General features: G+C 44.5%; 1 protein-coding gene across 1 annotated transcript in view; it reads right to left on the reverse strand.

The window, feature by feature from the left end:
• Nucleotides 1-12623: 12623 nt before the first annotated feature.
• Nucleotides 12624-14346, reverse strand: part of Dct (dopachrome tautomerase) — a 40367-nt gene continuing 38644 nt past the window's right edge. The window contains exon 8 of the mRNA XM_021181290.1: nucleotides 12624-13038. Coding sequence (XP_021036949.1) covers nucleotides 12866-13038 — 173 coding nt within the window. The 3' untranslated portion in view covers nucleotides 12624-12865. The remainder of the gene's footprint in view (nucleotides 13039-14346) is intronic.

The raw sequence follows: 14346 nt of genomic DNA on the forward strand, positions 1-14346 counted from the left end.
CCAACCCTGTCTTTCTGCCTGCCTTTTTCCTCACCAATGGAGAGGTCTTGGCAACCCCAAAACTACCAGAGCTCAGTGCACACTTGAGCAGTAAACCACACAGACCCTTCCCTTGTGAATGAAGAGGTTTGCGGGCAGCCTTGTTTGACACCTCTTTCATTCTCCATTTCTTTATTTACTTTAAGGTTTATTTGTTTCGTTTTTGTTTGTGTGTATTCGTGTAAGCCTTCGTCCAGGACAACCAGAAGAGAGTGTCAGGTTTGCGGAGTTACAGTGCTGTGGGCACTGGAGAGTGAACTCCGTCCTCTGCAAGAGCAGATGCTCTGAACCATGGAACCTTCCCTGCTGCCCCCTGCTTAGCTTTCTTGATGGCTTCCCATATACAATATGATCTGAGAGCCAGCATTTCCCGTCTTAATTAGTAAAATTTAAACTACGGAATTAGTTTCACACACCGGAAGCTCCAGAGAGATTTGACGAGTAATGCCAGTGTCTGTTGAGCAACTTCTCTACCTCAGGCTGTTGTAGGTTGAATTTTAGCCCCTCAGATTCATGTGTTTAAGTATGCCAGGGTGTGAAATGCCTGGAGACAAGGCCCTTAAATGATGTGATTCAGTCAAAATGCAGCCACGCCTGCCTCCAGAGGCCATAGGCTGAACCACCACAAACTCTAGCGCCTCTCCTCCCAGAATCCCTCACACTGTGTTCACGTATCAGCTTTACTTCTTCCCAGAAGCCTTTGGGTGTTCTTCCCAGAAGCCTCAGGGAAGGAGACCCCCTTCCTCCTCTGCTTTCTGTTTCAGATTCCACGGCTGGAACTGTGGCCAAGGGCACCGAACAGAGATAAACAGGTTCTCTAACATAGATAGGTATATCCTTGTGCAATCTCGGAGCTCTGAGACTCAGGGCAAGGCGGAAGGGGCTTCCTACAGTCGCCTTAGAGGTTTCCTGCGGCTGGCGGCTGGTAGCTGGCGGATGGATCTGGAGTTAGTGTTGAGGAGGAGTAACTCCCCTGTTTGGGGGATGAGACCTGTGTAAGTAGCGGAGTATCTATGTAGCATGCCTAGGGCACTGGGTTCCTCCCCAGACCTGAGAGAAAACAGTCACTATTTGGAGAAAGTTCTGGAACCAGGAGGTAGTGATGGTTGTACAGTATTGCAGGTGTAGATTGTATGCTTAAGATGGTTCAAATGTCAAATTTTATATTGTCATTATTTTACCACAAAGGTTCTTTTTAAAAAAAAAATAAGAGAAAAATTCTCTCAACATAGTTCACTTTCCCAGAAGCGGAAGAAATGAGGATCTCCACCGTTCTGGAGCATAGTGCCTGCCCCTTTAAACAAGTCTGGAGAGCCTGCTGAAACCCTAACACAATGCAGGGTCAATGAGCTTGACAGACACCTGGCCTTTGTCAGCAGTCAGCAAAAAGTACACTTAGATTGTGAGACAGGACTCAGGACACATAACTTCTTCCTGGGAGCCCGGAACCCTTATCTTAGACTTCTAAAGGGTTCCTATGGGGAGATAATTAAGATCAAATCCCTTATTGGTAGATTAGGTGGGGTGATACATTCTACTGGCCTTTAGTGTCAGTGCTGGGAGAGGTGATGGGGAAGGGGCCTTGCTGAGATATAGAACCCCCGGTGGCTACGGCTCCTAAAAGATGCTGTTTGGCTGCACACAGCTTGGGACATACCCAGCAGCCTCGGCAAACCCAGCGAGCACTAGATGTTTACTTTCTGACCACGACAACAGGAATAGGCAGCCTGCTCTGTGGTAGGAGACTTCCTCAGTCACATCGTCGGCTCAGCAAAGGGAAAAGCAAAGTCCAAGGCAGCCACCTAGCTGTGAGGCGAGTTCGCGGGAGCGCAGGTGTTCTGCGGGACTGCAGCAGGGAAACAATGGCTTTGCATCCAGTGTCGTGGAATGACTTTTATCAGGGCCCGCTTTTGTGCAGCTAAGCTGGGAAATGCCAGCTGTGACAGCTCTCAGAAAAGGAACAAATTTGCATGTTCCTGGGTTGTAAGAGTCCTTTGGTTGTAGAAGAGGTCTGATAATGCTGTCAAGAGCCCGGCAGACAGAGCGGCACCCAGCGGCACCAGATCCTCTCTTGGTGTGGCTGACAGCAAACATCGCAGTCAGCCAGGGATCAAAGGGCTGGGAATATCTCCAGCAGAAGTACTAAAAACACAAAGAAGCCCTTATCTTGCTAAGTAGGCACCACCACCGAGGAGGGAAACGCGCAGAAAGAGAGAAAATGATACGTAGCCTGTGACTCAGACCTTGTAAAACGACTGGAAGGGAAAAGCAAGCGTGCGCTCAGACACAAGGTTTTGGGCCAGTAGAAAGGCCAGGACTTGGGTGCAGCAGCAGGAAGAGGGGCTGGCTGGAACCATCGCAGTCACCAAGGGCACAGGTAACAAAGCCTGTGCGTGGCATTGCTGTTCCTGGCGCTGGCCATTTGCTTCTACAAATAGCTCTGAAAACACACTATGGCTGCACTGACAAGAGTGGAGACGTGCAGAAGAGGCACTTTGTAACCCTCCCTTTGTATAGCAGTCTAAACAAGAGTTTTTAGGAAATTAGAATTTCCCCAGGAGTATCACACTGAAAGAGGGGAGAGGCTGCAGCCCAAAAGGGAGGCTGTCACCCAGAAAGAGACGTCACGTGGTTCTGACAACATGTCGGATGGTGGCAGAGCACCCCGAAGATGAACTTGGTTCAGGGGCGTCCACTGGACCTCTTGGCTCTTTTCCAAGTCTGGCCACATTGAATAAGTCTTCTTTTTCAGTTTCCAACTGTTACTTTGTTTATTCGTTGGCTTATTGAGGGCACGTGGGTGAGTATGGCTTGCTCAGGCAGCCAAGGCCCAACCTCTGACCTTATGACTGTGGTTGCATCCCCAGGATGTGGATTCTTCTAGTGGAACATTTTTCGTTAATGTGAAATGCAGGGATGTCTAATCAGGAAGATATGCCAAGGAAAAAGCAGGATGTGGGGGAACACACACACACACACACACACACACGCATAAATTCATCATGTAGGAGGTTGAGGCAAGAGGACCAGATCAGGCATTCAGGGCTAGCCTGAGCTGCATAGCCAGACCTTTGTTCCAAATAAAAGGAACAAAGAGAAGAGAAGGGAGAGAGAGTAGAAAGGAAAGAGGAAGAGAGACGGAGTGGGAGAAGAGGAGGAAGAGGACAAGGAGGGGGAGGAGGGGGAGGGAGAGGAAGAGGGGAGGAAGAGGAAAAAGATGTGGTAGTTAATAACAACTAAAATCTCATTTAGAAATGTCAATGGCAAATTGTTGCTTTAGAAATGAGGTCCTGGGCTGGTGAGATGGCTCAGTGGGTAAGAGCACCCGACTGCTCTTCCGAAGGTCCAGAGTTCAAATCCCAGCAACCACATGGTGGCTCACAACCATCCGTAACGAGATCTGGCACCCTCTTCTAGAGTGTCTGAAGACAGCTACAGTGTACTTACATATAATAAATAAATAAATCTAAAAAAAAAAAATTAGAAATGAGGTCCTCTTATCAGTGAGTGCATACCACGTGTGTTCTTTTGTGACTGGGTTATCTCACTCAGGATGATATTTTTCTAGTTCCATCCATTTGCCTAAGAATTTCATGAATTCATTGTTTTTAATAGCTGAGTAGTACTCCATTGTGTAAATGTACCACATTTTCTGTAGCTATTCTTCTGTTAATGCCCGGAATACTCAAGATACAATTTACAGACCACATGACGCTCAAGAAGAAGGAAAACCAAAGTGTGCTTTGGTCCTTCTTAGAAGAACAAAATACTCACAGGAGCAAATATGGAGATGAAGTGTGGAGCAGAGACTGAAGGAAAGGCTGTTCAGAGACTACCCCTCCTGGGGATCCATTCCATATACAGACACTATTGTGGATGCCAAGAAGTACTTGCTGATGGGAGCCTAATCTAGCTGTCTCCTGAGAGGCTCTGCCAGAGCCTGACATACATAGAGGCAGATACTCACAGGAAATCATCGGACTGAGCACAGGGTCTCCAATGAGGTCCCCAGTGGAGGAGTTAGAGAAAGGACCGAAGGAGCTGAAGGGGTTGGCAACCCCATAGGAAGAACAACAATATCAACCAACCAGCTCTCAGGGTCTAAACCACTAACCGAGGAGTACACATGGAGGAACCCATGACTCCAGCAGCATGAGGATGGCCTTGTTGGTCATCAATGGGAGGAGAGGTCCTTAGTCCTGTGAAGGCTTGATGCCCCAGTGTAGAGGAATTAGAGGGTGGGGAGGTGGAAGTGGGTGGGTGGATGAGCAAACACCTCATAGAAGCAGGAATAGGGGGGTTGAGGGGACTGGGAAAAGGGATAACATTTGAAATGTAAATAAAGAAAATATCCAATGAAAAAAGAAAAAGAAAGAAATATACAAAAAAATCTTGAAAAGGTAAAAAAGCAAAGAAATGAAATCTTCATCAAAGGTGCCAGATAATATTCCATGTGTATGAACAAAGAAGCAATGGTTCTCCTCAAAGGGAGACTACATCTTCTGGTAGAATTTAAATTGTTTAAAACTGAAGTCCCCAGTGTTTTGGCTTACACGAAATCTCTCAGAACAAATAACAGGACTCCCCTGGAAAGAAACATTGACTAAAAATCTGACCCTCAGAACTTCACAGACATGGAAGGGTTGGGAGGTTTCCTGTCTATAGCCAAATCTTCTAGGGCCATCTCTGCCTTCTTTATCAGCCACCTACTGCCACCTAAGTCCTCTGTACACGACCTAACATCTTTGTGACCTTAGGTGAAGGTTGGATGTGCAAACAGACCCCTTGCTTCTACAACCAGAGCACTAAGAACACCTCCAGTCAGCTTTAGAGACATCTAACCTGGTATTTCCAATGATGACCTTGAAAAGGGCCTTGGTTTATGACCTACTTTGTTCTGTTGCTATAACTTGACTTAACTATTACCACGTTGAAACATGGAGTTTGTGAAAACCTGAATCTCTGTTTCCAGGCTATGGTCACTCCTGTCTGGTTCTTTAATAAACTATTTCTTATCCCCTTTGAGATGAGAGTTCTGTTTTGTGTAGACAATACTCTCTTCAACCATGTAGCCTGAAGCCGTCTGGGCGCATAACAAGCAGCATCTACCACTGGCGTCATACAGGTCATATGGCATCATACAGGTCATACGGCGTCACACAGGTCAGGTGGGAGAAGGTCATACAGGTCAGGCATGAGAAGGTCATACAGGTCAGGCGTGAGAAGGTCATGCAGGTCAGGCGTGAGAAGGGGACATTTCACAACAGGTCATTGTCTGATGCTGCACTTGCGTGATTACTTCAAATGCTTGTTTCTAGTTTCAGTTCGTTTCATCTCTATCTGTCAGAAAACTTCCATTTTTGTTTTTCCTTGAAAGTGGTTTCCATTTGTTCCCTTTGAGATGCCAGAGAGTGGACTCTGGTGCTGCAGCGCCTGCCAGGGCAGCCTTTAGCACTGGGCTGTATATACCCCCTCCTCTTCCTATGTTCATCGTGAGACAGGGTCTCTCTAAATTGTAACAAGTCAAGCTTGAACCTGTGGTCCTCCTCATCTCAGCCCCCCAAATAACCTGGACTCGGGTAACAGATGGCAATGTTGAATAGAAAAATGACTTTCTGGGGTATGACACATGGCTCAGTAGGTAAGTACACTTGCTGATCTTACAGAGGACCAGACCAGGTTTCAGTCCCCACACCCAAGGGGAGGCTCATAACCATCTGTAACTCCAGTCCCAGGAGACCCAACACCCTTTCCTGGCTTCTTCGGGCACTGCATACACACAGGCAAAACACCCATGCATATTAAATAAAAGTATATAAATCTTTAAAATAAAAAGAACCAGTCTTTTTCCAATCTTCAGATTAAATACAAATACACAGATCATGATAACTAAATCATATCTTGTACATACATATTTTCAAGGAGTAAAAGTATCCTGAAATATCCGCCCTGTACTTTGATGGTTTGCTGGCAAATATCAGGCATCAAAAGAGATGACAATGAAGTTCTGATCATAAAATATTGAATGAAAGTCTTAAAGGCTTAATAAAAAAAATTTTTTTTTGAGAAATGAAGCTCTGGGCTGGAGAAATGACTCACGGGTTCAGATCACTTCTAGTGACCTGGTTGGGTTCCCAGCACCTACGTGGTAGCTCACAACCACCTGTACTTCAGTTCCAGGGATCCGAAGCCTTCTTCTGGCCTTCTCCGGCACCGGGAATGGTTTACAGAGAAACATAAGAATAAGGAAATCTTTAAACAGAAATGAAGTTCTGAGAGCTTCCCAGGAAGCCTTTTTCTTTGAAAGACTGTGTGCTTCATCAGTTCTGACTTCTGAACTCTTGTTTCATCTTCCAGCATTCCTACCGTACCCACTCACCAGCAAGTTACACAGAAAAGGACCAGGGGTTGCAGAAGCATTGGGAGAATGTTGTGCAACTTTCAAGTCTAACACAAGAGGGCAGGTTTTGCTTTGCTGTAAACCTGACTCTGTCCAGGAGTGATGGATGGTCACTGCGGTAATTGCTAATTCAGAAACAGCCAACGGCACACAAATTGAGCAAGTCATTGGGTAAGTGACTTGGGCAGTGAAGTTGACATTATTTTAATAAAATAATAATAATTAATAATAATAATAATAAAGCCAAGTTCATGCCTTCCTACCTGACATTGCTTACACATTACACCCCAAAGGTCAGACTTGAATTGCTGTGGCAAAAAGCACAAATGTTTCCTGGCTTCTCCCCAGAAACTGTAGCCTGACACACTATACCTATCTGGGTTGGAAATCATTTTACCTTTTGCTTTGCTTTGCTTTACTTTGCTTTGTTTTAGGACACCTTGACATGCACTCTGGCTCACAGTTTCTCTCAGTGTTATTTTGAAGATCTCCTTTAATGGCCTGCCAAAGCACACGTCAAGTTCACAGGGGTTATTTTGTGTTCCAACTGCCATTATAGCCAAAGTCAAAGTACTGTCATCACTCTTGTGGGTTCCTCTTCTGTAAATTCAACCAATGAATAGTAGACATTTTACATGGGAAAAAAATGGGCCTGAACAAATACAGACTATTTCCTATTTGTAATCATTACCTAAGGAATGCATGTCACAAAATTATTTGCTGACATTTATCCTGAGCTAAGAACCATGTGGAGATGACAGGGCAGGCATGAGGATATGTGCTCATTGTATACCAATACTAGACCTTTTTCTATAAAGATTTGAGCATCTGTGAATCATGGTACCCTGAGGCATCAGGGTCTTGGATCTGCCACAGATAGCCAGGGACTCTAGTTATCTTTGTGGAGTTTTCCCTAGTGTGGTGGTTTGTATATGCTCGGCCCATGGAGTGGCACTATTAGAAGGTGTGGCCCTGTTGAAGTAGGTGTGTCACTGTTGGTGTGGGCCTTAAGACCCTCATCTTAGCTGTCTGGGAGCCAGTCTTCTGCTAGAAGCCTTCAGATGATGTCAGCTCCTCCTGTACCATGCCTGCCTGGATGTTGCCATGCTCCTGCCTTGGTGATACTGGATTGAGCCTGTGTGAATAGCTTACCCTCTGGCTCCTTTCACTGGAGCCAGACTTCAGACAGCAGGCATTAGAAGGCTGGACCGTGATGTGTGTGAAGTTTTAAAGAAGTGAAGAAGTTAATTTTCTACTTAGTCTCTGTCAGCCATGGCCAAGAGTAGGGAAACTCATCTAGAAACCAAAGAAAGCCAAAGCTCCCCCTTGTGTCAGATTGCATGGAGTCAAATTCTACCCCATGCAGACACCACTCACAATCTGAAGGGTAGTAAGCTGTGGTGAAACTTCATGGTAGGGATATCATGTTTGATCTAGTTCATGTTAAAACACACCCCAGTGAAGGGAAAGCTTCTGGTTGTGTCATGTGATGCAGACCCACATGAGATGTTTGGAGAGAGTATAAATAGGACTCAGCGGACAGTGATGAGGTGCTTGCATAGCTAGCTGTGCAACCCTTTGTTGGTCTCGAGTCTTCACTGACCTTCATGTTGAGACAGGAAGAGAGTTCACGGCAGAGAACTGGTTCCAGTCATTTCCAGCAACTCATGCAAGTTGAGCAGAGGCTGGAGGTTTCTGCTGGATCATGCTCTGCTGATTTGTGCTTGGTGACACTTTTGAACCTTGAACCTATTGGTGACACTGTTGGAAACCTGTCACTATTGAACTAGACTGCTGGTATCCTGACAGATATTGGAATTGCCCCCAAAGAACTACTTCTCAACAGGTGCACATCCCCTTGTCCGATTTACCATCTTTTCCCCCTACCTTTGGACAGTGGGCTAGAAAGAGGGTTGAAGCATTTGAGAGCCTTTACTAAAGTAGGTTTTGAAAAATACAAGCCGACACCCCAGATGCTGTACATAAAAAGTTCTACTGTGAAGTTGATTCATTCGTTCATTCACTCAAAAAAAAACATACTTACATCATACTCAGGGTGAAAATCTCTGGAGAAAGTAGAAGACTTTAGCCTTGGTCTTTGCCATTGTGTTGATGAAGACAATAAACCCCCTGGGGAAAAGGCACTTTCTACGCATGTCTCAGTTAACAACCCGTGTTTCCTGAGTAAGTAGAGATGCTTAGCTATGAAGCCAATGGGGTGGTGCTAAAGGGTGCCCCACCGACCTCAGCCAAGTCTAAATGATTAGCCACCACATCACTGCCTCTGACTTCCTTCTGGAATTCACGAGGATGGCTGGCCTTGAGGCTTGGAGGATCCTAAGTTTTCCTGGCCTTGAAGATGTGCCCATAGAACCAGCACACTCACTCCTGAGGTATCTCTTCTCCTAGGTCAGTGACGAAGGAAGCGCATCACCCAGGATGGAACTGTGAGGACATGTCCAGAAAACGCTGTACATGAGCAAGGTTGGAATCTCCCTTTCCACCTCCACAATGGAGATCCAGTTTTACAACTCACCCAAGAGCAGATTCTCAGAAGTACCTATATGTATACATGTTTCAATATACTTGCATTGAGCACCCAAAAGATGGAGATAAATGCACACAACTTTAGAAACCAGTAACTAATGTGCACACACACACACACACACACACACACACACACCAGTAACTAACTCACTCACAGGCACACACACACACGCGCACACACACAAAGCAGAACTGGAAAACATTTATTTTTATTTTCCTCCTTAAGTTTTCTCCTTGCTTGTCAACATAAGATGAAGCCTATAAGATTTAAAGTCATTCATTGAAAGTATTATAGTAAACGATTAAATCCTAATCGATACACATCAAGGTCAGGGAATGTTGGGTGTGGAAGACGCACAAACGGCACCTGTTACCGGACCTAAGCTTCACCTTGGAATGTCAGCCTCGCGAAGTCATTCCATGGGAACTGCACTGCATACGCACAGTCCTTTTCGTACCCTGAGCATCTAAGCATATAATTTGTTCCTTTTCCTTGAGGTTGAAGGTGTCCCTGTCGTTGAGAAGGATACCCTGAAATTCTCAGTGACATTTTCTGAGTTCCTTTGCATAATATTCAATATAAGTAAATACCAACTCTTTCCTGGGTAAATTTACCCAACCTTTCGAGTTGGTTAGAAGCATTCCTAATTGATTTATTATGAGGTTAGAAGGTCGGATTGCTCTGATGTGGAGTAGAGAATTACAAAATTGTTTCTTTTAGAAAAACATAAACTATAATATTTATAAAAGGTTACACGTGCTCTAGATAAAAGAAGCTACCTATAAATGTCTTCTATTTATCTCTATTTCTGAACAACTTGCTTTAATAAAATCTTACGATGATGTGGTATATGAAAATTCCGATATGCATGCCTGAAAGGTAAGATAGTAATGGTCGTTTGCCTTATGGAATTATTCATAAATGTTCACCTTTTAAAACCTGATTTCCCATGATACTTCTAATATATAATTGATTTATACATAACTTTTCCATGGCGTATCTACCATGAACAATTTTATCTTCATTTTTAGTACTTTCCTCTCATTTTAAAATGTAGAGGATTAAAATATATAGCCAAGAGCCCTGAACTCAGAACGTACACCTTCCAGGAAAGACCGTGTGACTGACACATTGTTTGGGTTCCATGAACACCGAGTGACAGAATTCTGATATGTGCATGTGGCTGTGCCAAGCAGACCTGCACTCCAGAAAGGATGCTGCGGTTATCTGGGCTGTGTTTGCAGAGTCTTCTCGGGATACTCCTGTGACTTTATAAGACTTGGACTTGAATTCTGTTCCAGCTGGCATTATCCCTTTTAGCAGTCATGACAAGGAACTTGCATTGGTTCTGGACACAGTGTGCACCTGCTTGTCTCCCACCACTCTCCCCCACAAACAGCGTCTCCACAGACCTCCCAATACCGGTCATCTTACCCACACCCATGCCAGCAGAGAGCTGGAAAAACAAGCTCACAGAGGAGCCCCCTGAATTTCAACCCCATTCCTGATGCACAGCCATCAGATATTAAACAGATGGAAGTTACCTTAAATGTTGTTTCTGTTTGTTTTTCCTTTGAGACATACTGTACACAGACTGTCCTGGAATTCGGAACAGTCATGTTCCAACCACCCAGGAGAGAGAACTGTAGGCATGATCCCCAGGACACCCAGTTTAACCCTTTTTAAAATCTATTTACTTACTTGTGTGTAGGCTAGAGGACACCCTTCGCAAGGCAGTTCTCCCCTCTCACCTTGTCTGTGAGGCAGGGTCTCTGTTGTTTCTGCCCTACACACTACAGCCTCGCTGACCCCTCAGCTTCTGACAGACTTTTCTGTTTCCCTATCTCATCTGTCCACAGATGTGCTGGCATGACAGAGGGGCACCACCACATCCTGTATTTCCCGTTGTTTTCAGGACCAAACTCAGGTCACGAGGCTTGCATGGCACGTGGCTTTACCCACCTTACGGGTCTCTGACTTGAAATATCAGTAACATTTAACCTCTCAGAAGTGGGGACCACTAGGATACATTTAATTTTTATGCTTTTGGGGCTTTTGCCTGCATGCGTAAACACGCATGTGTACCATGTTCAAGCCATGTCTAGAGAAGCTAAAAGGAAGTAGCAACACCTCTGGGACTGAAGTTCCAGGTTTGTGAGAGCTGGGAGTTGATCAAGGACCCTCGAGAAGACAGCCAGTGCTCTTAACCCCCAAGCCATTTACTTCTCCAGGGCCAATCGTGATAAAGCTAAACACCGTACTAATGATTAATATATTAAGCATTCTTATCTTTCATGATCTTACAATCTCTTAGTAGAATGGGACCATTTAATTCCAAATTACCACACTTTAAATAGACAGTTTGCTTTAGGACGATAAGACTTAATTGGCTAGTATTCTTGAATAATTGCCCCTACAGTGTTGCGTTAATACATCTCCAGCCAATTCTTACAAACCATCCAGTGAACTGTAAAGAAGCGGGCTCAGCATCTGTGAAATGAGAGCTCAGGGTCATGGGACTCTTAGTGAACTGTCTCATGACCCACCTCCTCCCTTCAGCCTTCCAGGTCAACACATGATCCTACACCCATCAACACCTGGATTAGATGAGGAGTAACTAGAGTTAGCCCCTCGTCTGCTTGTTTGTCCTATGGAGTCAATATTTATGCAGCTATTGAGTTTTGTAGAACTAAATTTTATAAACCTCAACCCATTAAGTAGGGCTGAATTAAAGCTTCATTTATTCATTCATTATCGTACATGGAAGATAAAGACTTTTCGTATTCATCAGGGCAGGAGGGAAAAACTATGAGAAAATGAAGCTCAAGGCAGCTGAGGAGGAGGTACCTGGACCAGTCTCCAACTAAAGGGACTGTGGCCCATGAGAAGGGATGATGCACTGCTGGGGCTGGACACAGGGAGGGTGCTCTACACTCTCTGCCTGAACATGGTCTGAGTGTAAGTCCCACCACCCCAGAGTGGACAGGATCTGAGTGTGAGTCCCTCCACTTCCAGGCTGGACATGGTCTGAGTGTGAGTCCCTCCACCCCAGGGTGGACATGTGTGTGTCCCTCAATCCCAGCTTCATAGATTAGAATCTAACCCCCAATGTGAAGAATGAAGAAGGCGAAATTGAAACTATTGCTTTAGATATGGGAAAGTTGTTAGGATTCAATAAGGTCATCAGAATGAAGACCCTGACTACAGACACACACACGCACACGCGCACGCACACACACACACACACAATATCCTTAATTCTTGCCAGGTGACCCATGTGATGTTCTATACCACTTTGGGATTCTATCAAGAGCACAATCACCTTGTCCCTGTAGCTATAAAACAGCGATTATGAAAATAAAAAAATAAATAAAACTTCTTTTCTTCATGAAGTTAGCTTGCTTCACATGTTTCAATACGTGTGGGGGGTGTGCTTGTCAAACAGAATTTCAAGCAGATATTTTGACTGTCTGCATCCCTATCTCAAAATACACTTAGCTGCAAGTTTGAAGGCATACACCCAATGTTTTTGTTGCTATTGGTGGTGGTGATGGTGGTGGTGGTGATGGTGGTGATGCTTCTGGTGGTGGTGGTGGTGGAGGTGGTGGCTGTGCTTATAGAATAGAAAGAGGCTTATTCAATATAAGGACTTTTAATCAAAGGTCACATCTAACTAGCCACACCTCACTTTGACAGTGGTGAATGATCCAAGCATTTTGTCTGTGTACAATAAGCGAAGCAGCAACTAGAGATACTTGTCATCGATAAGGGAATCATCATCATCACTACCAAAGAGCACACGCTGAAGAGCTTCACCTGTCGCAAGATGAGTGACGGTGTACTGAGTTACTACCCAGGTCAGGCAAGGGAGGAGCATGCTAGGCGTCTTCCGTGTATCTCTTGCTGCTTAGACCTGTCTCCACTAAGGGCGCATAGCCTTTGCGAAGCCTTCTGTATTGAAGAAAAGCCAGCAACCCCAAGAGCAAGACGAAGGCTCCCAGGATTCCAATGACCACTGAGAGAGCTGTGGACCAAACTGCAGCTTCTTCCTCTGAAATGAGAGCAGAGAAGAAGGCTCTGTGGTTACAGTTCCATCAGCCAAACACTGCTAGAAAATGAAAATATTTCCCTTTCTCATGTACATTTGTTTGCAAAACAAAGCTACCCTTGCTAGAATTTTATCTTCTTTCTTCTCACTGTTACCCTAACCACAACTGTTTCTCAAGGAAGCAGAAAACATCATCCCATTACTTAAATGAGGCTCATTGCATTTCGTAAATCTGTCACAATAAATGTTTAGATGCAGAACAAAAGCTCTAAGGAAATGCGTAACTGCTTTTGTACGTTAGAAACTCATTTGTAGACATGAGAGCTAAGATAATCTTTGGGGAACAGCTAAATGAAAGACACTCTCGGTAGGAAATTCTGTTATTGTCTCTGCCCCTGTGGTAGATGATAAAGGTGTGTTAGAGAATAGATGTGTTCTCCTGACAGAAACACTCACCAGAAGAAGCAGAGCTCTTTGTAGCCATTTAAATAGTTGTGACTAAAATCTAAGCCTCTCCCATGATATATCTAATATAGTCACACTTAATACCACTCTCCCATGAAGTTAATGTATTTTTGAAATGTGTGTATGCCTGTGTGACATTTCCTTGAACCATATCAACTGCTATAGGTCATTCTGTCCAAGCCATCCCGTCTTTAACACCTGACCCTCACCTAAAGGACAGAATACCTTCTCAACCTTCTTCACTCCCAAGGACCAGGGCCCATCTTGACTCCGAAAAGAGTTTCTTTGTCCTTTTTTGGTATGATCCAGCAGAACTTGATACTACTTATAGCTTATTTTTCTTGTCATTTTTATTAATTTTATATGATGCTAAGTCCAGCGTGATCATGGAAAGGACATGACATGGTTCCTACCTCTGAAACAGAGCCAGCAGGATGTGGACGTCCACAGGTGCTGACAGTTGCTGGGCGTGAGGTGTGTGTGTGTGTGTGTCCCTCCTCCAGGAAATATTCTCCCTTGCAAAGTTATCAAGGAACGATCTCCCTGGCAAGGTTAATGACTCTATGATAATTAGAAGCAGCACCAGTCCAGAAGACGAGGATGTCTCTAATGTCTCAGCAAAATGGTATACACTGAGACCTTCAGGAGAGCCCTTAAGACTGTGGAAAAGAACTCTGAAAACATGAGTTCAAAAATATATAATTTCTCAACTACGTAAAATATAAGGATGCAATATGAATTATATGAGGGACTTCATGGACCTAAGAGAACAGAGGCAACTAAACTATGAGCCTGCTTCTCAGAAAGATATTAAGGAAGTAGATAAAGATACTTAGGGAGTGGTGA

This window comes from Mus caroli, chromosome 14, assembly GCF_900094665.2.
Source record: "Mus caroli chromosome 14, CAROLI_EIJ_v1.1, whole genome shotgun sequence".
In the NCBI taxonomy this organism is placed as follows: domain Eukaryota; kingdom Metazoa; phylum Chordata; class Mammalia; order Rodentia; family Muridae; genus Mus; species Mus caroli.